Source organism: Colletotrichum truncatum, assembly GCF_014235925.2.
Source record: "Colletotrichum truncatum strain CMES1059 chromosome Unknown Contig_0003, whole genome shotgun sequence".
In the NCBI taxonomy this organism is placed as follows: Eukaryota; Fungi; Ascomycota; class Sordariomycetes; order Glomerellales; family Glomerellaceae; genus Colletotrichum; species Colletotrichum truncatum.
This window is the reverse complement of record NW_027222400.1, coordinates 3647535-3674352: the sequence shown is the minus strand read 5'-3', so window position 1 is coordinate 3674352 and position 26818 is coordinate 3647535. Positions and strand designations below refer to the sequence as shown.

At 51.5% G+C, this 26818-nt stretch overlaps 5 protein-coding genes across 5 annotated transcripts, besides 1 other annotated feature; 2 read left to right on the top strand and 3 right to left on the bottom strand.

Moving 5' to 3' along the window:
- The first annotated feature begins 2150 nt into the window (after nt 1–2150).
- Nucleotides 2151–2264: a sequence feature (Protein overlapping with rRNA (CTRU02_205910, KAL0939300.1) was converted to a misc_feature.).
- A 3279-nt stretch (nt 2265–5543) lies between these two features.
- CTRU02_205909 (tyrosine-protein phosphatase cdc14) lies at nt 5544–7704 on the bottom strand (the record flags this gene model as incomplete). The annotated part of the gene is made up of 3 exons (XM_036722984.1): nt 5544–7069; nt 7123–7596; nt 7650–7704. The coding sequence occupies 3 exons, from the start codon at nt 7702–7704 to the stop codon at nt 5544–5546; spliced, it is 2055 nt and encodes a 684-aa protein (XP_036585282.1).
- Nucleotides 7705–8961: 1257 nt separating this feature from the next.
- CTRU02_205908 (transcription factor pcc1) lies at nt 8962–9382 on the top strand (the record flags this gene model as incomplete). The annotated part of the gene is made up of 2 exons (XM_036722983.1): nt 8962–8999; nt 9097–9382. The coding sequence occupies 2 exons, from the start codon at nt 8962–8964 to the stop codon at nt 9380–9382; spliced, it is 324 nt and encodes a 107-aa protein (XP_036585281.1).
- A 445-nt stretch (nt 9383–9827) lies between these two features.
- CTRU02_205907 (Phosphorus acquisition-controlling protein) lies at nt 9828–11953 on the bottom strand (the record flags this gene model as incomplete). Its single annotated transcript, XM_036722982.2, has 2 exons — nt 9828–11333; nt 11396–11953. The coding sequence occupies 2 exons, from the start codon at nt 11951–11953 to the stop codon at nt 9828–9830; spliced, it is 2064 nt and encodes a 687-aa protein (XP_036585280.2).
- Nucleotides 11954–16787: 4834 nt separating this feature from the next.
- CTRU02_205906 (UbiD family decarboxylase) lies at nt 16788–18274 on the top strand (the record flags this gene model as incomplete). The annotated part of the gene is made up of 7 exons (XM_036722981.1): nt 16788–16864; nt 16924–17002; nt 17121–17320; nt 17398–17534; nt 17604–17724; nt 17792–17834; nt 17900–18274. The coding sequence occupies 7 exons, from the start codon at nt 16788–16790 to the stop codon at nt 18272–18274; spliced, it is 1032 nt and encodes a 343-aa protein (XP_036585279.1).
- A 5142-nt stretch (nt 18275–23416) lies between these two features.
- On the bottom strand, nt 23417–23878 carry CTRU02_205905 (uncharacterized protein; the record flags this gene model as incomplete). Its single annotated transcript, XM_036722980.1, has 1 exon — nt 23417–23878. The coding sequence occupies one exon, from the start codon at nt 23876–23878 to the stop codon at nt 23417–23419; it is 462 nt and encodes a 153-aa protein (XP_036585278.1).
- Between the last annotated feature and the right edge of the window lie 2940 nt (nt 23879–26818).

Sequence of the window (26818 nt, the reverse complement as noted above, 5' to 3'; positions counted from 1 at the left end):
ACACGGGGAGAACCATATGGACCGCTGCGATGCGGAGTAGAGTGCAAAGAGGGTTGCTAGACCCGACAAGGAGTGCAGGATAGCTCATTTACGAACGATTACCCCAATTGTGCGGGCTGGTCCAAAGAGGGGGTAAACTGACCGGTCAAGATGGAGGTGTGCCAATCGCTGTTGGAACTACACACGTATTAGCCTCGTGTATATGCAGTTGGAAGTAAAATGCAGGCCAAGCAGTATCTGCAGGAGGCATACCAGTAGGCCGAGGGTGGCGTTCAACGACGAGAGCCTAACTTTTGAGGAGGGGAGATGGACGGGCAAGTGGACAACAGTCGACCACGGACATATGTGAGCTGGTTGCCTTGTTTACCTTTACCTGCCCGCAACGCCCCCCTGCTTTTCCAACCTTGACAGCGTCTGGGCCTTAAAATCTGACATTTCATTTCGCCAGCACCATACTGCGCACTTTCCCGACGCGGATGAGGGTGAGAATAGACAGACTAGCGTCAAGACTATTGGCTTCCACCCTCATTGCGAAATGACTGCTCCCAGCAATTTGGTAAGATGAAGAGAGTCCGTCGGTCTCTAAGGATACTGACGTCGTCCCCTCACTCCCGGAATATTTCTTGATGCAACGCTGAGGTTTCCTTCCATGGTAACACCCATCCTGTTGATCGACGGGGACTCGACTGACTCCGCCAGGCGGGCAGCTAAAGGGGGCGGAAACAGTAGTCTGTCAAGGGGCCCAGCCATCCGACGACGGGGTTGTGTTCCGTTTTGTCCCATGCTACTACTGCTACTACTACTACAACGGAGATTTTTTTTTTTTTTTCGTTTATTTCGTGACGCTTGTTTGAAGGTGATGTTTTTATTTTGGGCGCGTTCCACCTTGTATGGAGCCTGCCAAAGGTCTGACCGTTCAAGGGAAAACAAAGGTCGAGACAAACGCTGGCTTTGGTCTAGAGTGGATTGGAGTGTTGCATCGAGTCTTGTCATCGAAGAGTTTCGAGGACACGTCGAGTAATGATCAACGCGCATGGGCTCAATTAGTCCATTCCCCCAGTTCCGACACAACATTCGATTTGCTCCGAAACGGGGCTCTTTATTTTCCCTCTTGGTAAGGCCTCACTGGAGTCCCGATGCAACCTCGGCGTTGAGAGTTTGTTGTGGGCTGTTTCGTTTGTTGCTCTTGTTCCTCCTGCTGTCCCGGCATATCTGATGGAGAATCGCTCCTAATATTGGGCAGCAAGGCGCTGCTAGATATTGCCGAAGCCCCCTTGCGTCGCCTTTGAGGCGGCAGAGCTGGTCTCGGCGGCTCTGTTGAGGTCGTCGTTCTCATGTCGATGATCAGTGTTGGGAACTACACTTGGCGAAGTGGTTCCTTGAACCTCAGCAGTAGCGAGTCATGCCTCGAACGGCCTGTCCCGAATAATGGAGGCCTGATGGACTGTCTGCTATCGAAGTGGGGGATCTCTGATCGACGGAAAGTTTTGTCCGCTTGGCTTTGAGGGTATCGATGGAGGTGTGGTCGGTTGATGCCGAAAGTAACCCAGACGTTTCGAGTTCAGTGTGTAATTCGACGAGGATGGGGTTTTCTCGTTTGACTTCATGAGGGAGACTTCTGCTTGTCAGCGTGACTACAGATGCTTCCTCCTCCACGCTAGATGTTCAAGTGGCTATCTTAGCTCTGCGTTGTCTTGCGGCAGTTTTGGTACTCTAGTGCCTGCCACTAAGAATTCATGCACAGACTGCAGCGACTATGGCATGAAACTGGAGAGGAGCATACAGCGGGTATGGATGAGGTAAACGGTTCAGGTCAGCTATCCTGCTCTTGATTATCACGGACAGCACGGTTTGAGCTTGGTCGTCACTGAAAAACGCAATCACCTGCCCGCTTCCTTCCTGCTCAACCATGCGGCTCTTCAAGTGATTGAGCGTATGGGCGGAGCAACTCCCCCGGGCAGCCATGTCTATTTCTTCATTCAGCGTTGGAGAGCCATTGTACTTGAAGAGGGAGGATACAGGCGACCCGAAGGCCATGAGCACTCTTACGAAGACGGAACAAAAGCAAGGAATGGCAAAAGACATGCAACACCAGGCATTCGCTGGTCGTCACCGACCCAACTACTACTCCGGCCCTCACTGGTTTATCGATGGGAGAGCGGACGGGATCCCGAGTTCTCCAGTGGGTATGGTCGCATGTGATGGGCCCTGAAGCACAAGTTGCTGATGTAGTGATGGTGGGTGGTGGGTGTCGGGGAGGCTAACCTCTGATGGGCTCAAGATGAGCTCAAGATGGATTATGAGTTCAGCCATCAGTTGTCCACGGAACTAGTAGCATGTAGTAAAAGATCTCTGACGATATAGGCACAAAAAAGCACTCGATGACATGCTGGCCTGAGTTCGTGAATCCATCTTGCATGTTCGTCGTGCTAAAACGACATTGCGGCCGTTTCTTAATTTTGATATGCGGTATAACGCTGCGTCGTCCCTCTACGAGACAAGAGGGAGAAAAAGAATGTTCCGATACCGGGAATCGAACCCGGAGCTCTCCGGAATCGATCAGTTGTTCTGTGAAGAACCGCTGGCGATGAAAGCGGAGTATGTTAACCGTTACACTATATCGGATGTTGATTGGTGATAGTTGCAGTGGTGGACCAGCAGTTAAAGCGTTGGCAATGCAAGAGCACAGTCTCCACTAACTCTGGGAACTCTTTTCCTTGTCAAATTCAAATTTTTTTTTTAGAAAACGAAACGATGTACAACAATCATGTTCTATCTAAAATGGCTTGTTCTGAATCGTGAAGAGTTCTTCGGCTCCCCACCTTTGTCGTGCTGAAAGAATCAAGCCAACAGTAGAGGTAGATTTTGCCGTAACAATGCTTGTGGCCAGTCGGCGCCCATGGCGAATTTGTAGCTTCAGTCGAGTCAATGGAATCAGTGTTGGGCTTGTGGCGGCATACATATTGTATATCCTCAGCAGTCTGGAGCGCAGAATGGCGCAGCCATCTACAGCAGCCCTGAGCATTCATCAACGTTGAGAAGAGACATTTAAAGTGCTGAGATTTGATTGTTTGGGCCCTTCTTATGCAATGGGTTGCTCGTCTTTCGGTGTTGTCATTTATACGTTTTCGTCGTATGAGATGGCTATTTGGACAATTTTATGTCGGTAGCTAGTTCCAGGCGCCATAAATCGGTAGGTAGTGAGCTGTTCAATAAGGTAACAGTCAAACAACTTCAACAACAAGAAATGTGGCCTAGTTGTTAACATTTTAGCTGCTTATTGCTCTTTGGACAGTAGTATTATCAACCTGCTGCGAAGACGGCTAAGTTACCCGAGGCTTTTGTGTATCAATGTGAGAGCGTACGAAGGTGAGGGAACCTACAATCGTTGGTTTTAAAACCTTGCGATGCTATATTAGAAGGTCTACATTATGTCGATCAGCCTTAGTTGGTGAAACGAGAGAAGGTTTCGATAAAGAACCACTGGTCCCTGCGCTCAACCAAATCCTCAACTGCAAGGCTACTCCTAGTTATGCTTTGCAGATCAGTACAGGTCGTGAATACGATGGATCTCAAGCTTTCATGTGAATGAGGCTAATTCAGGTGGCCATAATAGGGGATAATGACTCTCGAATATTAAAAGAATGTTGTGTCTCTTCACATCGCTACTCAACGGTTATGAAATAAAACTATTCCCACGTTCCTAGAACCGAACTTCTGTCTGGAAGCGACCACTGAAGTCAAATTATCTCACGAAACAAAATTGTCCAATGCCTGCATTTTCGCCTCCTCTACCTGAGTGTTTCCTCTCAAAGCAGCATACTCTGTATCTCAGAACCAGGCGTACACTCATTAAATTCACATGCGATGCGCCCTGCTCGTAAAAGACTCAACTTCACATTGACGATTAACAGCTACAAGAGCTCCAAAAGAGCAAATGCTACAATATGCAACTGATAGAACGCCGAACTGGGTAATGCGGATGCCATTAATTTAGGTTGTTTAAAGACTCACCGAAACATCTTCGAACGAAGTTGCAGTGTGTTGATACAGCGTGTACAACGCTTGGAACTAGGTAAAACAAACGCTCAACTAGACAGGTGACGACAACAATATCGCCTCATCATTCTGCCTGAAGTCGGTGAATCTCACAATATTTGACAGTCTCTGGGTTACGAATCCTATAACGCGGAAAAATGTTATGTTCATCCCCTTAACCATATCCTCATTCGAACTGATCTAAAGGTGTCGGCTGAAGGGGCGCAGCATTACGTAGGCGGATAATAAACCAACATGCATTTTGCCATGACCATCATACTTCAAAGCAGCCGACTCCAAGGTTTGCGAGCGAGCTATGTTCCTAGCCAACAATCACTCTCCGTTATCAGCTTTGTTCGGCGCCGCCCACCTACATAGTCTTCGTCTGGGAAAACAGTGGTTTCTGAGGTAAGAAAAGTCACTGTTACTCATCTGCTCAGAAAGGGCCAAGATGTATGGGTCACGCGTTCTCGGAATCATACATGTTTTCTGATCATGCACTGGCTCTTTTGAGGCTTCCAGCACCGTCAATCCATGACGGATGAAGCGTAATAAAGTACTACAGGTTGGTTTTTTCTTTTCTTTTTTCTGTAGTTTAGCTTGAAATCCCAGTAAGCAAAGAGTTGGTTGGTCAGGCTGTCAGACCAAGGGCACCCATCAGGAGGCAAGTTTTGTAGTTGGGTTGCTCGCAAAACTCAATGCATTCAGGTGGTGCTGACGGCGGTGGCCCAGACCCCAAGCTTACTATACCTACCTTAGCGAGGGCTCCATCAGAATGCCAGCTCCCGAGTAGATAACAGACTTCTCTATTTTCCTCTTATTGACCAGGCAGCAAGGCTACATCACCATAAAACCCATGAAGACAAAACAAGATATATGCGTACTTTTTGTATTGCTGCGGAAAATAGAGCGGGCCAAGCTTCTCTACCATGCGTGTTCTTCACCAGACTATGATGTTCATGACATCTTCGGGGAAACGGTATGCCTACTGCCTCTACCCCCAACCCAGCGCCTTCTTGCTTCCGCCCATGCGTACGAAACAGCCAAACATAGTTTTGAAAACAGCAAATAAACAATGCCAAATACAATTACAATACACACGATAACCTTATGCCCATGAACGCCGTGAGAAGAACCCCCCAAAGCAATTTAAACCGGCTGGCTGTTGTGCCAGCCTAGCTATATATATGCATTGAATGCCTGGGCAGGGAGAGAGCGAAGATGCAAAAGCCTTCGCTAAATGTACGCCGAAGTAACCCTTATCACCGTTATCATCATTTCACCATGTCGTAGACATCATGCCAGCCAAAGCCGGCTTCCACCCATTGAACACCAGTCCCCTTTACCACAATCTCCAAGGTTGTCAGAACCCAACGCCAATTCATGCAGAAGAACATGGACCGGTCGTGATCATCATCATCGTAAATAGTTAGTAAGCCGCCAGCATGCACCTAGTGGTCCTCAGTAAAGACTCCGGGACGAATGCGACGGGACCTGGGGGATTTCTACGCCCCCGAGACCTTGCGCGCTGTCGAGGCTGCTGTCGCGGACGTTGCTGAACTGCCCACGCTGCCGACACGACCACTCGTCTTGCGTACTCCGTCCTTGGTCCTCAAAGGTGAATCTCCTGAACGCTTACTGCCACGAACCTTGGTGAGAACACCCGATGCGCTGCTAACGCGGTCCCTGTCGACGTGCTTGACACGTTGCGATCCAATGTTCTCCGCATCATTGCTAGCGTCATTGTCGATGAATGTCTGATAAACAGTAGCGGCGGAGTGACTAACGGATCGCTTCTCACTGCGACCAGGGGACTCTGAGGGTTTCCGATGCGTGCGCATTCTGAAGTTCCACTCCTCGTCGGATTCTGCGGCACCGCGCGATGTCTTGTGGACAGAAATCACCTCGGTTTCTTGATGAATACCGCCTTCTTCCTCGAGTGTTGCGTGGTATGAAGGAGCCCGTTGGTAGGGGTGATGACGGTCTGCCCTGTTGGTCTTTCTTGGCTGGCCTGGTGTTGGCGCTGGAAGGTAATCCTCCTGGACCCCAATGTTATTGCGGTCCTGGTCAACCTCGCTCAAAGGCGTCCGGTTTGATGTGCTGCGATGGGGAGGTGTGGATGTCTGGCCGTTACGAAGGGAGGTCTTTTGCATGGCGCGGATGGGTGTGCTGGGAACGGCGGCGTTGGCAGCCATCTCCTTTCTAAGCTTGCGCTCAATGCGCTCCTCAATCCACCACTCACGGAAGATGCCTTGGTTGATGTGAAGCCAGTGCTGCTGAGGGCCGACAACCATGCCAGGGCGCATGAAGCGCATGAAAGCAATGATCTCGTTGGCCGTAAAGCCGTGACGGTAAATGAGGTAAGCGCCAATGAGGCAACCAGTTCTTCCGAGACCAGCCTTGCAGTGGACGGCGATTCCCTTCTTCTTGACGGTGATTGTCTCGTGCGCCAGCCTGATGAACTTGCGGACAGTTGTGAGGGGCGGGCAAGTGCCGTCATCGAAAATCATGTCGAGATGCGAAATACCCATGGATTCAAAGAAGGAAGGCGAGTAAAGGGGCGAATTGAGACGAACAACAAGACCAATGTTGCGCTCGGTGAAGTGCTTCAGGACGTTCTTGAAGGGCTGGGGTAAGGCCTTGTTTGCATCCACCTGTCCGATCGTCTTAGGAAGCGCATCCCACTCCTCAGTGCCCTCCAATACCTTGGCAACTGGCGAGTGTTGGGGTGAGGCAAAGGCGAGGAAGTGCGGTGTGATCCAGTTGAAGTCACCGTGCTCTACTCTCTCAAACTTCTCATACTCGTCGAGATCAAAGTTGTCCAGGGCGCAACAGCCCTCCTCCTTGGCCTTCCACACGCCGTACACGACATCCTGAACGGTGATGCCATAGTCGGCTTGACTGTATCCAGCGTCACGGAAGGGCATCAGAGGCGGGTCAACTTGGGCGATGGGGGCCAGGGCCAGATGGGGCGGCCAATTTTGGATTAAAACCATGTAACAGGCAAGCATACAAGCAGCGTTGGCACGACCTAAGAGGTTGTTAGCGGGCAGGTTCTGCAAATGTGACAGGACAGCAACGTACTTCTGGGGTCAGCTCTGCTCCAAAAGACAATCGGGCGATCCTTGTTCTCCTTGGCACCGAGCACATCGTGAAACTGCAGGGCAAAGCGGTACAGGTGTCCGATGTGCAGCGGGCCAAAGTCGTGGTGGAAAGCATTGTACAGGAGGGTGTCGTCGACAGAGAAGTAGTAGGGCGCAAGGCGCGCGGATGTCTGGACAGGTGTAGGGCCATCGGCGGCTCTTTGCGATCGCTTTCTAGGAGAGGTCTGGACAGGCTCGCCGTAGGGGAAGATGGTCTCGGCCGTGGGAGGGTGGATATATGCAGCCAGGTATAGGCGGTCTGGGAGCCAGGTTAGGACAGATACCGGGAAGTAGGCGCAGTGAAAATAGGGATGAATGTGCTGCGAGGTAGATCTGGGGCTGGAGGCCGTTGCGCTCAGGTCGCTGTGCGACGACCGAGGCGACCGAGGCGGCGCAGAATAATGATGCGACATGATACGGTGGTAATGGGAGACTGTTGTGATTCGGAGAGGGAGGACGGAAACGTACCTGGGATATACTCAATAACTTGGCCCATGTTTGGGCTCTTGGATGAAGGCGCCATTGGACCCCGAGGCTCTCTGTTGCCTTTGGTGTTCTTTGGAGGAGGCGGTTGCTCTTGCGCAAGCGAGTTTGGGTGCAAAGCAAGCGGCCTGGTTCGGAAATGAATAAGGCAGGTGCCGAATTATCCAGAGATGAAGCTACCCTTTGTATGCAAAGTAATGCGCGCTCCAGGAAGTGACAACGGAGGTATGAGCGTATGCGTGGTATGTTGGTTTGAGGTTGGTTGTTTGTGCGGACAACAGGAATGTTGGAATCGCTGCTCTGAAACAATAACAACAACAACAAGATCTGGATGGCGAGAAGATGCCAGGAAAGGTTAATGCACGCCCCCTTTGGAAGAGAAACCAAGCGCGAGAGCAGCCCGATAGCAGCTATCAAGGCCTCGAAACGGAGAAAATCAGTGGCGGTACGAGTGAGGTAAAAGGAAGGTATTTCGAAGCTCAGGAGCGACCGACGAAGGTGTTTTTGTATGGTTTGCTGTTATTTTGGCAGGAGCGGTCAATATGGGCCCCGACCCAAAACAGCAAGGGTTGGATGTTGTTACGCAGTAGCTTGGTCGCTGGCTGCCGGGCTGCCAGCCGTTGTCAAGACAACATGCCAGGGGAAGCACTGGCCACCGGCGCCTCCTGACGAATCGTTCGACGTGGTTCAGCGCCTCAGGCAACCGCAACCGCCCTGTCGCACTCACCTCAACAGTCCAAGGAGCTGTGCCTCAGACTGCCCTCTAAACCCTTTGTAGGCACTGACGGCTGTTCGACCAGTGCTAATCGCCCACGATGATACCCTGAACTCCCATCAAAACAAATCAAGCCTGCCCCTCTCTGACTGAGTCTAGGCTTGCTTATCGGCGGCATTGGTGTTGGGCTGCCGCAGCGCCAGGGCAACCCCACGCCTTCCGCACAGCTCACCCACAAACTTGGAGCCGGCAATGTATCTTCACACGCAGTCTGCCCTTGGGGAATACTTTGGGATCAGAACCCAAGCCGTGGTCCTGTGCGCGTGTGCTATCTGGGTGTCACACAACCTAAGACCACTGTGGAAACAGGCCAACGGAATGGCGGGGCACCTTGTCTGTGATCTGAGTTGTCCAGTCCCTCTCTGAAAAAAAAAAGGAGCCCCGTCATCGTTGTCCCAGTCGATCCCGTCGCCTTGTTTGGTGGGCGGGACAACTTTTTTTTGCGCCGCCCCCGAGCGGCCCAACTTTCCCCATTGCTGAACCCCTCCATCATTTGCCCTCTAAACATCCCAATTCGCAACAATGGCGGCCGCAATTGACGACGAATTTCCCTGCTCCCTGTGAGTTAGTTCCCGTCCATATGTCGCACATTGCTTGTTTCTTTTTGTCCGAAAAGCAAGAAAAAAACACAAGAAAGCGCTAAGACATCACCCGTAGAACTATCGACGTCCCCTTCCCTACCCCGCGCCTAGCTTCCGTAGCTCACAAGGCCCTCGCCGTCGATAAGGAACTGTCGCCGCTTGTTAGACGCACATTTTCCATCGAAGAGAGCTCTTCGGCTACCGAATCATCAGCAGCCGTCCTCCGTGTCCGCTACAAGGCTACCACAAACCGTATGCTGCGCGTTGCCGTCAACGGCCTCATGGAGAGCCTCAACCTCGTCGTCGAGGTCATGGAAGAGCTGGACGTTGATGTTCTGGAACACAATCAGGACGGCCAATGATTTGTGTCGCTCAGACTTGAAGCTGGAAGCTGTTGATCTTGGTTTCGGTCGTCAGTAATGGGGAAATTGACAACACGGATTCACGTGCGACGGGAACAAGGACGATGCATCATTATTCTTTTTATATTTGTGATACCCTGAATATACAGCCACATTCATGTGACTTAAGTTTTGTGACATTTGGCGCAGAGTCCCATCGCCTGGTTTCAATGCCGTATGCTACTGTTGACTCTAGATGATTTAAACATATGAACTATTCCAAACACGCCTATTCTCGCCATGGTATATGCCATTTACATGGCCGCGGAAACCCAGTGTGCCGCCCGCATGTTATATAATTCCCAAAAAACCGCCCCTCTATTCACCTCAGATTCCCTCGTACATCATGCCCGCCCGGGTATTGCGCCACGGGCGCGACCTGAGCCAACCGTCATGTGCGCAACCATTAATCCGTCGAGATTTCTTTTTGTCCTGGCGCTTCGTCTACTTCCGGCTTCTCTATGAGACCCAACTTCTTCTCTGCCTCCTCAGCACGCTTGTTGGCCTCGGCGACTTCCTGTTTGAGCTGCTTGATGTACTCGATTGCTAGCTCAACAGTGCTGGCCTTGCTGTTTGGTGCACCTCCTGCTTTGGCGTCCTTCTTGTCGGCATTGTCGCTGTCGCCACTATTCTTGGATTCATTTGGCGGCTGGGGAAGTAGGGTTGCAATTTCTTGTAAAGCCGAGTTGATGCGGTTTCGTCGACCCTGCTCCGCGATCTTGTGAGATGTGCGTTTTGACGTAAGGTTGGTTGACAACTCGCTGGGATAAGTAACCCCAGGCACAGTGTTGCCTTCGAGGATGTTCTGATAATTGGACTTGGAGGCCAGTAGACGGGATGCCGTGTCCTCTGCCGATAGGCCGCCCGGCGTCCCAGGCAGCAGTGGCTTGATACTGGGAGATATCCTAGGACGCAAGGCAGGCGAAACCTGCACAGAGCTGACGCTTCCTCGCTTACTTTTGCTCCCCCTGGCCAACAGCTGCGGTGTTCTCCTAGCCGATGGACCTGTGGAGCCAGGTGCGAGGTTGGGACTCGCACTAGCAGAAGCGGCAGCAGACGGTTTTGCAAAAACAGGTGAAGGTAGTGGCTGAAATGAAGGTCTCCGGGAGCCAGTGTCTGGCGGCGACTGAGTGGGTGTCGCCGTGTCCAATCGCGGAGGCTGGGGCCTAGAATTGAAGTTGACAGACTCGGGAAGCTCAAACGATTCAATATGTTCCGAAGGACCAAGGTCCAGCGGGTTCGACGACGTTGAATTATTCGCACTGGTTGAGGGCAGCTTCATGAGAGAAGCAGGCGTAGCAGGTGAAGGCTTTCCCTGAATGTGAGCCGGTATCGCAGGGTGCGGCTGGGGCTGAGGTTGGGGCTGTATAAATGGAGATTTGCTGGACTGCTTTGGCTGAGGAAGGGGCGGCGGCGGCATGTCCGACAGATTCTCGGGTGATACTGAAGCGTTTTCAGACTCTTCGCTACTCATAGGAGCGGGCAGGGCAGTCGAAGGTAGCATCTGATCCAGTCCATCCTCGTTCACTTCTTGCATTTCGGTCAGAGCCTGCGAAACCATCTTTGGCGTTGGGCCCGCCTTTTTCCGCTGGGGCTTCGAAATAGGTGACTGGCGGACACCAGACTTCGCCTTGGCTCTTGAGGCGTTGGTCTTTCGAGCCTTCTTTGACAACTCAATAGCGGAAGGCTGTGCGTTCGTTGCCGTTATCTCAACATCCATTTCAGCCGGAGAGTTGTGAGCAGAAAGTGATGAACGTCGGTCATACAAAAGCCCATGGTCACTTTGCGCATGGAGAGCAGGGGAAGTGAGAGGGCTGAAGTATGCGCCTGGGATTGTGAAGCCGCCAGCTTCCATTTGGAAGTGAGGATCTAAAGGGGTCACTGCAGGAGAAACTAGCGGAGTAAAGGCCATCTGCAAAAAATAAAAAAGTCAGCAGGCGAATCGTTAAAAACTTGGCATCAAATCAACCCTACGTCTTGCTGTTCTTTCATGCGTTGGTACCTGCCGTCAAACATGGGTGTTTGTCGCTGGTCGGAATAAAATTGGTTGCTGGCAGGGGGCATCTCGAGACTTTGAGGGGTGGGAGGAACAGCATGCGGTTGATTTGTGTAGTAGACAACATGCTGTTCCTGGATCTGTCGATGCTGTTGCTGAACACGCTGCTGCTGCAGATATTGGATCTGGGCGTCGATCTCAGTGATGGCATCTGTAGGCGTCGGCGGTGGAATCATTTGGGTAGTAATGGCGGGGTGTGCGGTCGCAGTTGTCATATTAATGAGCTGCGCTTGCATGGCAGAGCTGGTGTTTCCCATGACTATGGATGCATCAGTTCCTCCCATCTGAGTATCAAGCTGCTCGCGCCCGTGCTGGTGCATCATGGCGGAGCCATTTCCGCTCTGGTAGTCGTTGAAATCAAACGTCATTGAATCGCCCAAGTTTCCCATGCCACCCATATCCAAGAATTGTTGAAATTCTTCATCGTGGCTAGGTGCCAAGGCCGGGTCTTGGGGGTTCCAAGAAGCGGCGTCCATCATGGCGACACTGGAGGTCCGAGCCGCAGAATTTCGGTTTCCGATCCTCCAACGAGCGACAAGTATTTTTGCGCCGTACTCTTTAATGTAATCGTTCAGGCAGCCTTCGACTGGACAGCTGCGAGTTCATATGAGATTTCGAGGTTGGTAGTCGATAGAGACAGTCGTGAGAAGGGTTGAGGAAGAAATCAATCGAAGGTGGTCGGCAGATTGCACATTAGGGGAATGTGAAGCGCCGCTTGTCGTGGGGTCGTGTTCGAGTTGCGTGGGGAAAGTGATATGGGCGCAGAATGCTGGAAGCGCGGTGCTTCACCACAAAGGTATGTGGCAAAGGACGCAATCTCTCTTGTTTGCGGCCAAGCAACGACGTTGAAGGAAAGATTGACTGAGGGATGGACGAGGTTGAGAAGGGGTGGTGGAAGTAGGAAAACCTGCCTCTTGTGGTGGAGAGAGGCTGGCTGAGGGACGAAAGATACAGTGGCAGTAGCAGCGGCAGCGGACGAGCAGGTGATAATGGTGGGGGCACCCCAGAGGGGGATGGAGATGGGTGTACCTACCAGATGGGGTGGTTAAGTTACACTGGCATTGGAGGCCGGTGACTGGCCAGCGACCCAGCGGACACATTTTTTTTGTGCATGTCTGCGGATCCAAGCTTTGGACTTTTGGACAGGGTGCCGCTAACCTGGGAGGAACTGGACCGTGCCCAGCGCACACTCATCCCACCAAGGACTTCCCTGGAAGGGTATATTTATTTTGCGGCATTCGATCGGAGCAAGCAATCAGTCACGCCGGGCAGCATGCGACAGATGAGAGGAAAGAAAGATCAACAAATGACAAGTCACAGTGCGCCAATTGCACGTTCTTGTTCTCCTCAGCTGTACCAGTGCCTGAGGGGAAAGTGACCTCAGGTGTTCGTTCCAGGTTGTCAGCAGATTGCCGCACCGTCACAGGACTGATCAGACAAACAGGGGTGGGCAGTGTCTTTCATTTCACACTCTTGGGCCGTACTCGATGATTCTTGGATGCGAAAAAAACTGCCTAACGAAGTTTCATATCTGATCGTTAACAGCCCGGGAACGTCCGTCGGGATGTGTAAGACACATTGCCTCCAGCTTCAGGCGTCCTGGGCGGCCCAATGATTTATGAGGTAAATATCTTGACTAAGTTGCCTGCCCCGAGCCACGGAGAAGGGTCCTGTCTGTGCTCCCGACGACCCTGACTGGGTAACCTCTCTCTCCATGGGTCGAAAACAGCCCTCCAGCCCCTCTCGGAGTGATTATCGGGGTTATACTATGTAGTAGTAGTGTAGTAAGTAGTCAGCGATTGCCAACCGTCAAGGAAGTCTGGAGCATCGCCGCCTCTTCGAACCCGCGACTCCCCCGTCAAAAGAGCGGAGAGTCGATATGATTTGAGAGAAAAAAAAATTCTCACACGATGTCTTTCTTGGGCAGGCGCTCCGATCACCAGAGGACTCTAGCCAACAAGATTAGATTTAGTGGGCCTTGTCCCCTATCGGCAACGGCGCCGGCGCCGCGCTACGAAAGTTCGTCGCAAGCGAGCTGCTCAGACTTTACCAATCCTAGGTAGATTGACGAACTCCCAACCGCCCAGAAAATCATTCGTGGATAGACTCCCGCAGTTTTGGTTTTTGGAGTTCTGGGCAGATATTCGCGTCATGAATGAGAAAAGAGGGAGGAGCCATGGCAAGAGACAGGCGGGGTTCCCGCATGCTGGGCGTTACCACATTCCGTCCCGACCAGCGGAGTCATGTCCACTGCTTCCAGGCGGGCTGCTATCCGACTTGCCAATGACAGGCGCCGCTATGCGATTTAATATCCAACCCAGCGTCGGGGACTGCACCGCCGCATGTCATGTACGAGAATGGGGACGCAAATGAATGTAACAGCGTTTTACGGAGTGTTCGTGTTAATTAACGTACCGGCATTTGCGTGCTAGTATTCAATATCGGAACCTTTCGCAGGCCTTAAAACGCGCAAGAAACCAGCATCGGGGCCCGAATGCCACTTTAATGGCGTCGTTGCCCCTCTTTCTCGGGCATTTCATTCATCTAGGTTTGAGCGTCTATTAAGTTTATGGCATAAAAAATACGGCCTCGGAAAATAGGTGAGAAGTTGGGTTTGCAGTGTGTGAAGCCATCATGTACATAGTAAGGAGCTGGACTTTCTCGCCCGAGTTCTTCCGCAAACCGAAGCCCCCCCCCCCGGTGCAATTTCTTAAATAACACGGTCCTAGTGTAGAATGGCATGCCTTTCACGTGTGCCGTGGGGGTTCACGGCAGGGCTAGTACGTACCTCTTTTAGGTGGTGGTGCATCCTATCTTGGCTGTAGTGTAGAACCTGCCGATGCAGGTGGCCAGAACTTTGATCGTCTCTCTTCCCAAGCTGGCCTCTCGATGCCAAAATTATGTCACCACCTATGCAGGCCAGTCCGTCAGTCAACCTTGTCTCAACTTCAAATCTTTTTTGGCTTTGACTACGTGATAAATTTGCACCTGTGGTTTGATCAATACCGTCTTGGATCCCGGACTCCCACTTACCTGCAGCTTCCCTCCGTCATCTGCCTCCACTCGATTACTTTCCAGACGTCATCTTCGTCTTTCGAAGCCTAGTTGCAGAAATTGTCGATCACTGACGGGCAACCTTTCCGATTTCAGAGCGGCTCCTTCCAGCAAGAAAAAAGAAAGCAATATATTGAAATAAGAATAACAGTTTGGCAGCTCAAGACAATTGAGGTCTGCACTAAGCCTCAAACGGTCACCGACGGATCAATAGCAACCGAGGCTTCTTGGCATCATGATCCAACCTGGGCTGCAGATTCTCGCTTGAGAAGTTCTGGAAGTAGGCCTTACGCCTTCATTTGTGCCATCAGCGGGCATGTAAGCTGCGTCTTCAATTCTTCCCATTGCAGGCTGCTATCAACCTCTTGCGACCTTGCGTGCCTGGTGCCTTACCACCTCCCTTACCGTTACAAAGCCTCGAAACATTAGAATGTCAGCCTGACCGAAGGATCGGTCACCCGCCTATTTAGCCCATTCGCCAACTAACATGGTTGGCCGGTATGAATGAAAGTCTTGGCACAAAAGCCCTCCAGGTATTCGGTCAAGGCCGCCGCAGAAGTTGAGCGGATTGATTCGATGGCCACTGTCTGTGGACCAATCTTGATAGCCAGTAGGCTGACGAAGCACGACGGGCCAATCATCCATATTGTCCATGAGCATCCCAATGGTACCAATTGCTGGATCGAGTGGGCGCCTTCAACATCGTTGCCAAGACTAGGAGTTGTACCCAGTGCTGCTCCTTTTGTTGTATGTCCTCCCCCACGCGCGCGAGATGCATCAGCACCTGCACGACGGTAAGCTGCGGGGAAGAGATTCTAACTTAATCTTGCTTTCACGCCGCTCAATTACTTAGACCATAATGACTGAAATCTGCATATAGACTTGTTGAACGCAACAGCCAGTGGTACAGGAATGGCAACTGAACATGTCTTCGAAGAACCCAAGTTTGCCAGACCTGGATTGCAGCATACACGAGACCCTCAACAATCAGTTGCGGTTGTAATGGACCAATATCCTGAATGGTTCAACCCCATCGAGCAGCGCGTCCATGCTATCCAATAACATTACCTTCAGACGCAAATGAAATATTCCATATGAGAAGCATCCAGGTCGCCAATTAAGTGATATTGTTGTTCATGTCCACGACTTTTCTGGCCATCAGGACGCCGATAGAAAATGTCCGACCGTAGAAGGGTTACTAGGCTGTGCTCTCTGAGAGTCAAAGAGCGGCGACGCCACACAAAGCACAGCACCCAAGGTCATAGACAGCTACTTTTTAAAGCAGGGGAGATCTTATACCAACCACAAGCAGGATAGCTCCCGTCCATAGTACACGACAGTCACCTGTCAATATGGAAGCAGGCGAAGCAAGACAGGCCATCCGAGGCTTTGGTTGTAGCTGAATCGGGACTGTTGGCAAATAACATAAACCAGAGTGGTGGCTGCCTACCGCGTATCTGAGGCTGGATCAGGGAGGGGGCTAACAGTGACTTATCGTTGTCTCATAACATCATCTCTCAATTGGTGTTCGGCATGGGTACCGAAGTCATCTAATTGGATAGTCTCATCGTTTTGAAAGAACAATCGACGCAAGACTTAGAGAGACCAGAAGGAAAAAGGAAGCGGGGACGAAAGAGTAGTTGACCCAGCGTTGTGGTGCCTCGGTAGCTAGTGCTTCACCTCAAAGGCAAGAGCTGATATGGGTTTTCTTCCGCATGCGGCATAAGGTTTGAGATCAGCCTTAATTAAGTCTCTGGACAATGCTCCCCCTGTTCTTCACAGGCACCTATCGTATGCCCCAGACTTGCCTGAAGGACGACGGAGGTTTCCATTTAGCCACATTCCACATCTGAAGAAGGCTTGCATATTCGGCTTCAACCTTACGGTTGGTGTTCAAAGCTTTGGTATTGATAGGCGCAAGACAGACCATCCTCCCTTTGGTTTGTTCTGGGCCACCCCGCCATACTTTTCTGTCTATAGCCTGCCGGATGCGGTTCAGGAACATGCTGAGCCTAGAAGGCATTGTCGTTGGGCCCGCGTTCCGTTGTAATCTTATAATTATTGTCTAGCTGCCTCTCCACTTGGTCATGTCCATTCACTTTACGAGCCTGCTTTGGGTCTCACTGTCCCAAGACTATCATCAATAACCGTCAGCTGCAGACTTTGACGTTCAACGCCGGCACCGACAGTATCATTGAAACCGAGTATACGGCTCACACATTGGGATATACAAAGGCGAAGGCATCACCGTTTACGATGAGTATCTCAACACCGATGGTTGTGGAGTGTTGGCTGTGGTATGGTTTGGCCGTATCTGCGGTGGTTATTCGCTTGTTCGTCCGATTGTCGACATCAACTGCCCATGGGTCCGACGGCTGACACTAGACGACAGCATATCGCAATATCTGGTTCGCAAGCGAAACTTTATAAAGGAAATACCGGTGGACGATTTCTTAATGCTCCTGATAGCTGTAAGTTGGGCCGCGGACTGATTCAGCCTTGCTTTCCTCCCTGCCTTGGGCCAATCCACAACAATAGCATCCTGGCGGGCTTTTCACTGACACTTTCATTCTGTTCCTGATTGGTTAGGTTATATATACCACAGCAATATCCTCATTGTTCAAATACTTTGATATCGCGGCACATGTTGACTTTGAAAACGTCACACCACACAACAACTTCGTTACTGGCCGGAGGCTGGGTATACTGAACATCCTTGCCGAGACATCTATACAGACGACACTCTGGGGTAACAAATGCTGCATCTTGCTGCTGTACTTTCGCTTGGCGTATGTGACCCCGTTGTTCTTCCCCGTCGTCGTTGTTACATCTTTGGTGCCGTGATGAAAGAGCTAACTCTGGGTAGCCTCTTCGGTCACCATCGCACATTATGGATTGTGGTATCGGCGTACATAGGCTTGGCATATGTCACAGTTATGGTGGCCCTGTACGGGGGGTGGTGCCGGCCATTCTCAGATTACCTCGTTCTGCAGCCGGGAAATAGTAAGTGATATATCAAATCTTGCTTCGCGGCCTTGTGATGGCGAGGGGTCTGACAAGTTGACCAAATAGTGGAATGCCTGACCTGGAGGCATTACAATATCCTTCAGATGACATTGAACCTCTCGACGGATCTGCTTCTGCTAGCGATACCCGTTACCCTGATCAGCAGGCTGAAGATGAAGATTGGCAAGTACGTGGTTGATGTTGAACCCATGCATTCCAAGTGTAAGGGCCCAAGTCTGACATAGTAACCGCAGAAAAATATTGCTCGTCTGCCTCTTCAGTCTCGGCATATTCGTCGTAAGTCTTGGGCGTTGCCACCACTCTATACGATGTCGGCATGACTAACCAAAACACAACGACAGATGCTTGCAGCAATCTTTATGAAATTAAGCGTTTTTCTAGACTCCGACTCACCCGTGTGGTTCCTCTGGAGCGTCCGCGAAGTTAGCACCGCTATGATCGTCGGTAACCTCTCTTTGTGCATGCCCATCGCGCGCACTTGGTGGCGCTTCTTCTTCCCTGGCAGCAGCAACACCACGGGCAACAAGTCGTCTGCGTCGTCGGCGGCGCGGACGACCAAGAAGTCCACCTCGGCTGGGAGCAGCGAAGGCGACTGCGGGGAGTCGTACAAGTTGTCGTCGCCCACGAGCAGGACACATGACGATATCGAGATCATGGGGAAGACGGAGGTGAGGAGCTCGCATCAGAGGCTTTCTTTGGACGAGGAAGACGTGTAGTGCTTGGGCAAGGGTGGTGTGTCTTTTCTGGTTAGCGATCCTTGGTGTTTGTTGTGGGGTTTCAAATATCCGATTCTATTAGTTTCTCTAACTTTGAACGTCGAATTTCTTTGGAAAACCTCCAAATTGAGTGATGAATCGAAGATGGATGCCTGCTAATCGCGGTTCTTCGATCGCAGCTGACAGTCTTCGTGGCAGAGCGTACTATCTACATATACCAACATTTGCCTGCCGAAAGAATCAAGGGAGCACGACTTTGGGGGGACGAAGCGGGAGAGCATTGTGGTATGCGGTCAATGAGTGCGCATGATGGCCATCGGACTTCCACCCCGCCGTTCGCGGCGGGCTAGATCTCCGAGAAAAGGTGTTGAGAAAGAAAAACGGCGAACCTCGGTGAAGTTGAGAGCTGTACTTGTATTCCCCAACCACCGGCAGACATAGCTGCTGCTGCTGCTGCTGCTATGCCGAATTATCATTGCTGGTTGCATAAGACAAACAGCTGTCATTGTGAGTTGTCAATGCTTCTCGAACAGCTCCAAGGCCTCCAAGGATCGTGGTATCCTAGACCTCTCACACAGGAGGCGGACATGTCAAAACGCCCATGATGGTGAATAAACGTACAAAGTTTACAAGTTCAAGATGGAATAGCATAGGATCCATAACATCCTTGCAGCTCTAGCTCAGATGAGCCCACAGAGTCTTTCAAAACCACCGTCGTTTGCAAGTACGGAAAAGGAGGTTCACCTCAAGAACGAATGGAGGGAAACCCTGGGGCATGTGGCACACAACACCGAAACAAGTTGGTACTGGTCGCATTTGACATTTGACAGCGGCATCCCATCATGTTTTCATCCAAAACCCCGTCACCAGGTCTCTAGGATGTTTGTTTCACGACAATGGTGGAGCGAAGGCAGAAGAGCCCCCCCCCCCCCCTTCTGGCCCTCTCCCCCCCTCACAGTCCGACTAATCTCAGGAAGAACGCGCTCGCGTGCGGCGGCAAGGTAACGTCTCAAACAAGATAGATATTTAGATGATTCGACGTCGGACTCAGCTCCGAAGGAGGAACTCATCGATGATTGTTGGTCTGAAATATCAAGGCGAGGCCAAGCCAAATCCCCGTGGTTCTTGTGGCGATACCCTGCCCCCTCCCCCTTTACGGGTGTCATGCAAGTGAAATGGCACAGCATAAACGGTAGGTGAAGGATGCGAGATTATGCCAGCCGATGGCTTCCTCCGCGGCACATCCCTCCACGTCTCGGCCCGTCACTGGCGTAGAGAGATCCCAGCGATATGGTCCCGGGGCGGGGTGCCGGCAGCATGCATTTTTCGATGAGCGTCCTTAAAGTATGAATGGCATACGCCTCGCGACGCACGACAAGACCTGGTGATCGACGTTGTTTGACAAATCGCAAAGTTCTGGCAGCAGCAGGTCGCAGTCATGTCAGTGGACAACCCGCCCAATGCAGACTTCCATCACACTGATGCAGCACGTTGACTACCAGAAGTTGAAAAGTGACAGCTTAACCCCTGAACCCCGGCAAGGACAGAGGGGCATTTGGCATGGTGGTCTTGACGTTGACCCTCAGGGTAGGCGCTCACGCTCAAGCGGGAAAGGGTTTTCTGGAAGAGTGGATTTGCATGCCCCAGAAAGCCGGGGTGCCGTGCAAGTCACATCTTAGCATGTCATTCCATACTGTCCCTTTCGGCCGTACAGAGGGCCTCCATCTGCACAACATCCTCAGCCTAATCGCGCCCCCGGATCTAGCTTCTGTCAGATTTTTTTCGCGTTTCCTCTTTTGTCAGAAGTCATTGGCTGCTAGGGAAAGAAGCCAACCGGCATGTCTCATTAAGCAGTCTGCTTCTGAGATGTCAGTGGTTGTGGCTCTGCTGGGCAGCCATGGCGAGCCGATCCGTTTGCTTTTCTGTGGTTCTGCTGGTAGAGGAGGCAGGGCGGACGGATACCGTACACTGCAGGCGAAAAGGAGTCGAGATTCGGCAAGCCCTTGTCGACACACATGGACTTGTGTTGGAATCTGCAAACCGTCTCCCCCCGGGCCATATATGTCGGATATGGCAGGGTGTCCACATGCTGTGCGCCAGAGTGGGAATGGTTCGGCCAGGTACCCGTTTACTGATCCACTAATGCACCTAATCAGAAATTTCGAGACGATATTGCGCCAGAACAGGCCACAGTCTGGCCTGGTCTGCTGTGGTCTGTCGCTCCTGAGAGGGCTGGCTGTTAGGTTACCTGGCGTGGGCTGAGAGTATGGGTCGCAACGTGTGAGGGTTCATATAGGCACAGGTCCAGCCATTTCGATTCCTCGTGTTGAGAAAAGATAATTGATGTTCCAGGTGTAGTGGTGAAGTAAGACGGATGAGAGGTGCCCATGCTCATCCAGAGTTAACACTATTAAAAGTCAGGCCCTTGCCCTGAAGTTGTGAGTTTGCTGCGTTGCCAAGTCAGGCTTCGCCTCACCCTGACTGACAGGGTCGTTTAAGTCTCCCCTACCGGGGGAAGAACCCGGATCCGAGAGACTCGACGGCTGAAGCAGTCAAAGAGATTAGACGGCAGGAAGAAGAACAAGGTGAAGGCTGAAAGATTTTTGAGCATCCGAATTACCATTTCGCGAGGATGAGAGGAACTGCAACAAAACAAGTGCGCAAAAGGGACAGAAAGGCTACTCAAAAGGAGAAGAGTTCACTGTCATGGCCCTGACACGAGTGGAAATTCGGGAGCCGAGGGAGGTAATCGACGAGGTAGCTTATGTAGGTTCAGTGATACCCTGCACGGCTCCTCCACGTCTCGTCGCCCGCATGCAGGCGCGGGTCGATTGCCAGGTGAAAGTGAGCCTGTGTACGTTTGTGCGCAAGTGTGTGAGAGTGTGTGTGTGTGGTGCCGCGGTAGGGGGAAACGTATATAAGCGTATGAGTCCCATCCCCTCCAGCATGATGGAGCTGACAATTGACAAAAAGAAACAGGACCGACAGTTCGTGCGAAAACCCCCTTCGAAAACCGGACCAGCTCAGCCTCAAAGAATCCCTGTGTCGTGTTACCAGCTAGCCCACTGTCCGTCGCGTTGCGTCGTCCTTCTCGAAACTTGGCAGCCCCGGTTTCTCCGTCAGAACAGTTTCAGCGGGCCGAGCCGTAAGCACTGTTCATACGACTAAAATCAAGCCGACGACATCGTCCCAACCCCGACCGAGGTATCTGTTGAGACGGAATATATGACGAAGCTTCACGGCGAAGCCATGACCAACACGCCTGCGAAAGGCGCCCGATCCCATGTCGAGCCGCAAACGAACAACATGTCGCTTAAATTCTGCGACCACAATTCGGTTTGTGGTTGCGAACAACGTATACCAGCGGACAAGACTCTATGCGATCGCTGTGCGCAGGGGAAGTGCTGATGGATCCGGCTCAAATCAGGAAAGGGAGGAATATGGCTTGAAGCAATACTCGGGATGCAACTCATACGAAGCCATATTATCTTCGGGTTCTCCACTTTAGCCGCCATCTTGAGTTGCCCTCCCCATCGCGCAACATTTATTCGACTCATCGCATTGCCGCACTGCGGCCGTGGATATGCTATTCGACGGAATTGCTGCCGAATCAACAAATTTGTATTCAAGTTGGCCCAACAGGTCCATATATAAACGGACCAACGTCGCCCGAGTAGGACTCAATATCTTGTATTTCATGTCGAGACGGCCACAGCCATAATCCGTAATGAGCGCGGCGGGTTTTTTTATGGAGTTTTTTTTTCTTTTTCTTTTCTTTTTTGGCCTTCGGGAAGGGCTGGCATTTGGCCCGCGGAGTTCAGCGCGCTGCATAGAGCTGAAAAGGGAAAAAAACAAAAAAGGGTTTGGGACTTGGGAGACCGTAAATCATAGGTTAATTTCATTACTGATGTGCTCGCCTCACCTGCCTTTCTGTTCAGGACCAGCTGTGTAAGAGGTCGACGGGCGCAGCACAAGTGAAACACGAGCTGCTTAGTCGGTACCTATCTATATGATCTCTGCAGGGGTGCAGATTGCCGGGATCGTGCTGATTGATGTTGATCGATTGGCGCATAACTGTTGGGATGTGAGTTGAAGCCAGCAAAATCTTGTCCCATGCGGAGGCGAGTATGGGACCGCATATAATATCAACCCACGTCGCAGGAACAAGAAAACCATAGGTCTATAAGAGGGTGACGTGAATGGGGAAGTTTAGATCAAAGAGATGGGAGAAGACGTTGGATGTCTTTGTGCACAAGACCTGCCTGACAAGCGGCCCGTTCCTTTAGTAAGAAAACCACGTGGGCGAATCGGTGCGTAAAAACTGCCGTCGAACCAAAAGGCGCTTCACAAGCATGCTATTGGTTGAGCTGCCGTTTACAGGTCCCGACTATAAGCAAAACCACCGTCACATTAGGCAATGGGTAATGGGCAATGTTGTCTCGGTCACCTTTACTTTGAGACCTCCTTGCTTCTCAACTTGCCTCGGAATGAGCGACATCATGCAGTGAGACAGACACTCTCATCTGAGAGAATGTACGAAGACAAGTAGGTCTAATAGTTTAGAACGGCAAGACCAAGAAGACTCGTTACCAAGAGTGTCTTTTGGTCGAGTCGAGGATCTAGTACAATACGCGTGATATACAAAGCACCAATCACTAACATCACCTTTCTCCTACCCTTCCACGGGGCCTGTGTTTATGAACGGCTTCTTCACATGTTATTCGCACAAGGTTTGTCACATACTATTCATAGTAAGGCGTTCGAAAGTAAGGGTCATCTCATGATCGTGTCATTCAAAAGAAGAAGAAAAAACAAATGAAGAGTATGTGCATCATATAGCGGGTATGTATGCGAGCAACTCCAAGTTGGTATAAACTCTTCCAATCCGTGCTAATGCCCAAGCAACAACAAGTCTATGGCCAGAAGTGAAGGCCATCCGGTAGCCAAGGCTTCAAACTGTCCTCCAATAATACTCAGGAATAGATTGTTAATTTTGTTTAAGAAATAAGAGAAAAATAAAATAAAGGTCTCCAATCAGCCTATCCCCAGCGAACAACGGTGGTATCGGTAAGAATCGAATTAAAGGTGATCCACGACGTCAAGCGTCGGTATCTATTTCCGTGTAGTTGAGTCACAATCCGTTTAGTTGAGAGCCATGGCAAGACCGACAACCGCCGCCAGCAGGCCGCTCTGGACATAAATGCCAGAACCAGCGTTGGGAGCAGTCGAGACAGAAGCAGCGGGGGCGCCAGGAGAGCCGGCCGAGGTCTTGATGGGGACAACACTTGACTTGGTCCAAGGAGCAGAAGCAGTAGGGCCGGCGAAGGTGGTAGAGTTGGACGCCGGGTAGTAGTGAGACGAGGACGAGGAGGACGACGAAGACGACGATGGGGATGTCGAAGTAGTGGTGGTCGAGTTGATGGTGGGCAGAATCGTCGAGGTCGGGGTGTACAGGGGGCAGGCGGTGTTGGTCGGGTTGCACTTGGTGATGGTGATGGTCTTGGTAGTGGTCTGGGTCAAAGTGGTGGTGGTTTCGTCCGAAGACTGAGACTGAGCGGCGACGACCGAGGCGGCCAGAACAGCGAAAATGCTAGTGAAACGCATTTTGACGGATATAGAGGTTGAAAATGAAGTTTTTTGAGGTCGGTTTGCGTATTGGTGTAAGTGGTGTTTGGCCAAAGCTGATTCTCCAGATGAGTTGAGATATATGCGTGCAGGCGTGGACCGAAGGAATGGGATGTCAAAATGACTGAATAGACTGTCTTGTCGATTGAGAGACTGATAAAAGAATGTGTTGTGCAAAAGAAGGCACAATGACGAAGAGCAGTAGCAAGTGAGTGTGGGCACTGAACGCAGTGGTGAGGAGAGCAACGGTGAAGAAGCAAAATCGGGAGAGCGAGGCGTGTGGGACGGGGGTGGGCGAGGTATTTCTCCTTTTATCAAGGAAGGATGACAACCATCAGTGGGAGCAGCGGTAGCGGCAGTAGCAGCAGCAGCAGCAGCAGCAGCTACAGGAAGACGCCCATGGCCATAAGCCCAAGCACATAAGCGCGGGCAGGCATGGGCTTGTCGACAATTTGCCAGCACTGGGCGACATGGCGTTTCCACGTACCTCCAGGTTGTCTGTAAAGTCCCGCCCACCCTCGTTGGTCGTTTGCGCAGCGGGTGGGCTGGCGTGAGTGGGCGAACAGTGGGTGCGGGCGAGGATATGGGGGCCAGGTATGGTTGCTTGGGTTTGCTTCAGTTTTTTTGCTTGTCGAAGGGGGGCCAGGGACAGCCCAGGTTGCTACTACTAGTGTACTACGTAGTGTAGTACGTATCAACAGAGGAGGTGAGGCCTGAGGATGGTGCCTGTGGTTCATCCAAATGTCCAGGCCTCCAGCCTAGGGCCAATGAGCCAGAAAAAGCTGTAAGGCCCGGTCAACGGTACCACTAGTATCGTACCCAAAATTGGGTCTGTTTGTGGATCTCGACCACGGCTGTGGCTTGGTGATTGGCCGCGCAAACGGCTCGGTGGACCGGCACTGCACTGCGCAAGCCCGCGCTTCGCTGCTGAGGGCCTTGTCCAGGCTTTTTTAGCCACCACTAACTGCACTTCCCACTGGCTCGTACCTGGAAAGCCCCTGAGGATCGCCCCTCTCATCCTTGCTAGCTCTCTGCAGGAACAGCGTGCTCATGCCGCTCAAAAACAACTCATCCGAACTTGTCAGCAGATGGAAGAGTCAAGACCCAAGCAAAACTTCAAGGTTGCTGCCGTCGCCAAGATGAGCTCAACACTGATTGTTGAGCATTGGCCATGTGTACGCCATCAGCTGGTATTCGCTGGGTTGTACGGAGTACCACACGGCAGACAGTTTGGATCCCTCCGGGACGTGGGTGACATGAAAACTATGCCTGCCTGCCAATCATTGCCCATACAATCCATACAATCCAGGGACTTAACATTTTGTTCGACATTCTTTTTTTTTTTCCCCTTCACTTCTCCCCAACCCAGATGATCACCTCTAAGCTCGTCAGTGCCACATCCACTCAGCCATCGCTCTGCCCTCCCGCCATGGCGCCGATGGGGCTTGCTATCCGTTGACGGGTGAAAACTTTGCAGTCTAGGGGCAACTCAAGACTTCTAGTCCGACATTAGTTGGCCTTGATGGTATCTTTCGGTCTAATATTGGATTTTGGTGCAGGCTGGATTCATGCAAAACAGACTGGGCAGAAAAAGAAACGTAACTTGGTCTGATCCAGCGCCCATAACGGTGCACAGAAGACACTGCAGGCGATAGCTGCTCTTCCCGTGGGCCGTCTCAGGGACGCTGTGCGTCGTCCGGTCGTTGTTCTTCGGCCGACTTAGGTTTCTCTCTCCTTTTGCTCGGTCATTTCATGGTTCCATTGTGTAGCCCCAGATCCCCGACGCCCTGGCACTGAAACACCAGTCAGCTTTCTCCTGGCACGGGCAATCTCGGGGGCTTGTCCTGGGCGACCCAAGCCAAAAGTTGCTTCCAGAGGGTTTCCTTGTCGGTGTAACTGTAAATCGGCACGAGAAAATGATCACAATCATGGGGAACCCCACTGCCATTTCCCGATAAGAAGGGGGATGCTTAACGCTGTGGGAGCTGACAATAATATCAGGTGGGGATCCCAGCAACACCGAATCTCCCGTCCAGCCCAACCCCCGGAAATGAGGCCAAGTTACGACAATGTGGGCAACGATTGGCTTTTGCATTGCTTATCAAGATGACGATGATGTCGTTTGCCCCTCCGGATATGGCGCCTGAATGCGATCGTCATCAAACGGCGGTTCTCACAATCGTACTGCAGAACGGTACGAACACCAACTAATGCCAGCTTGAGCAGAATAGTTTGTGGAGTTCGTCGGCACATACTAGTAGTTCCCTCCACGCTGATTGTAACTAGCAGATGTCTCTTGTGAATCCTGAAATTGAATGGGTAGCGTATTGCAAGGAAGGCCTTGCTGAAGCTGTTTGGTGCTGTGATGGTCTGCTTATAATGGGGTTGATTGCCAATAGTTTCCTCTGGTGCAACCCGCTCCAAACCACTGGATGGACGTTGAAAACTCATCAAAGTCAAGAGCCCTCGAATGTTGAAACACAATTAGCAATGATTGCGTTATGTAACTGCTCTGCAGCGCTGTTGCCCTGCTGCTTAGAGCCTAGTGCTAGGTCAACAAGCGATATTTGCCGATGACGCCGTTCATTCCATTCCTCGTTGATGTTTGTCAGCCGCTTGCGGTAAGTACCAAACGTCAATATCGCACTAATACATTGCCTTTGCAGTCTTGTTATGATCACTTAGTGCACCTGTTCGAAGACAGTGAATGCCTCACTATCCCTTGCTTAGGGGGTCCAATGGGTGCAAAGAAATTATCAATAGGATCATTGATCAGGGCCTGAACATGTGCGAACAACAGGGTACTTTGATTCCTTGAGAAAGATGCGTGGGCTGGCAAGATAATACATCCAAGCTGTTGTACGACCGCCGTCACGTGTCGGGTACAGATGATTCAATTTTATCTCGGCGGCATGTCAC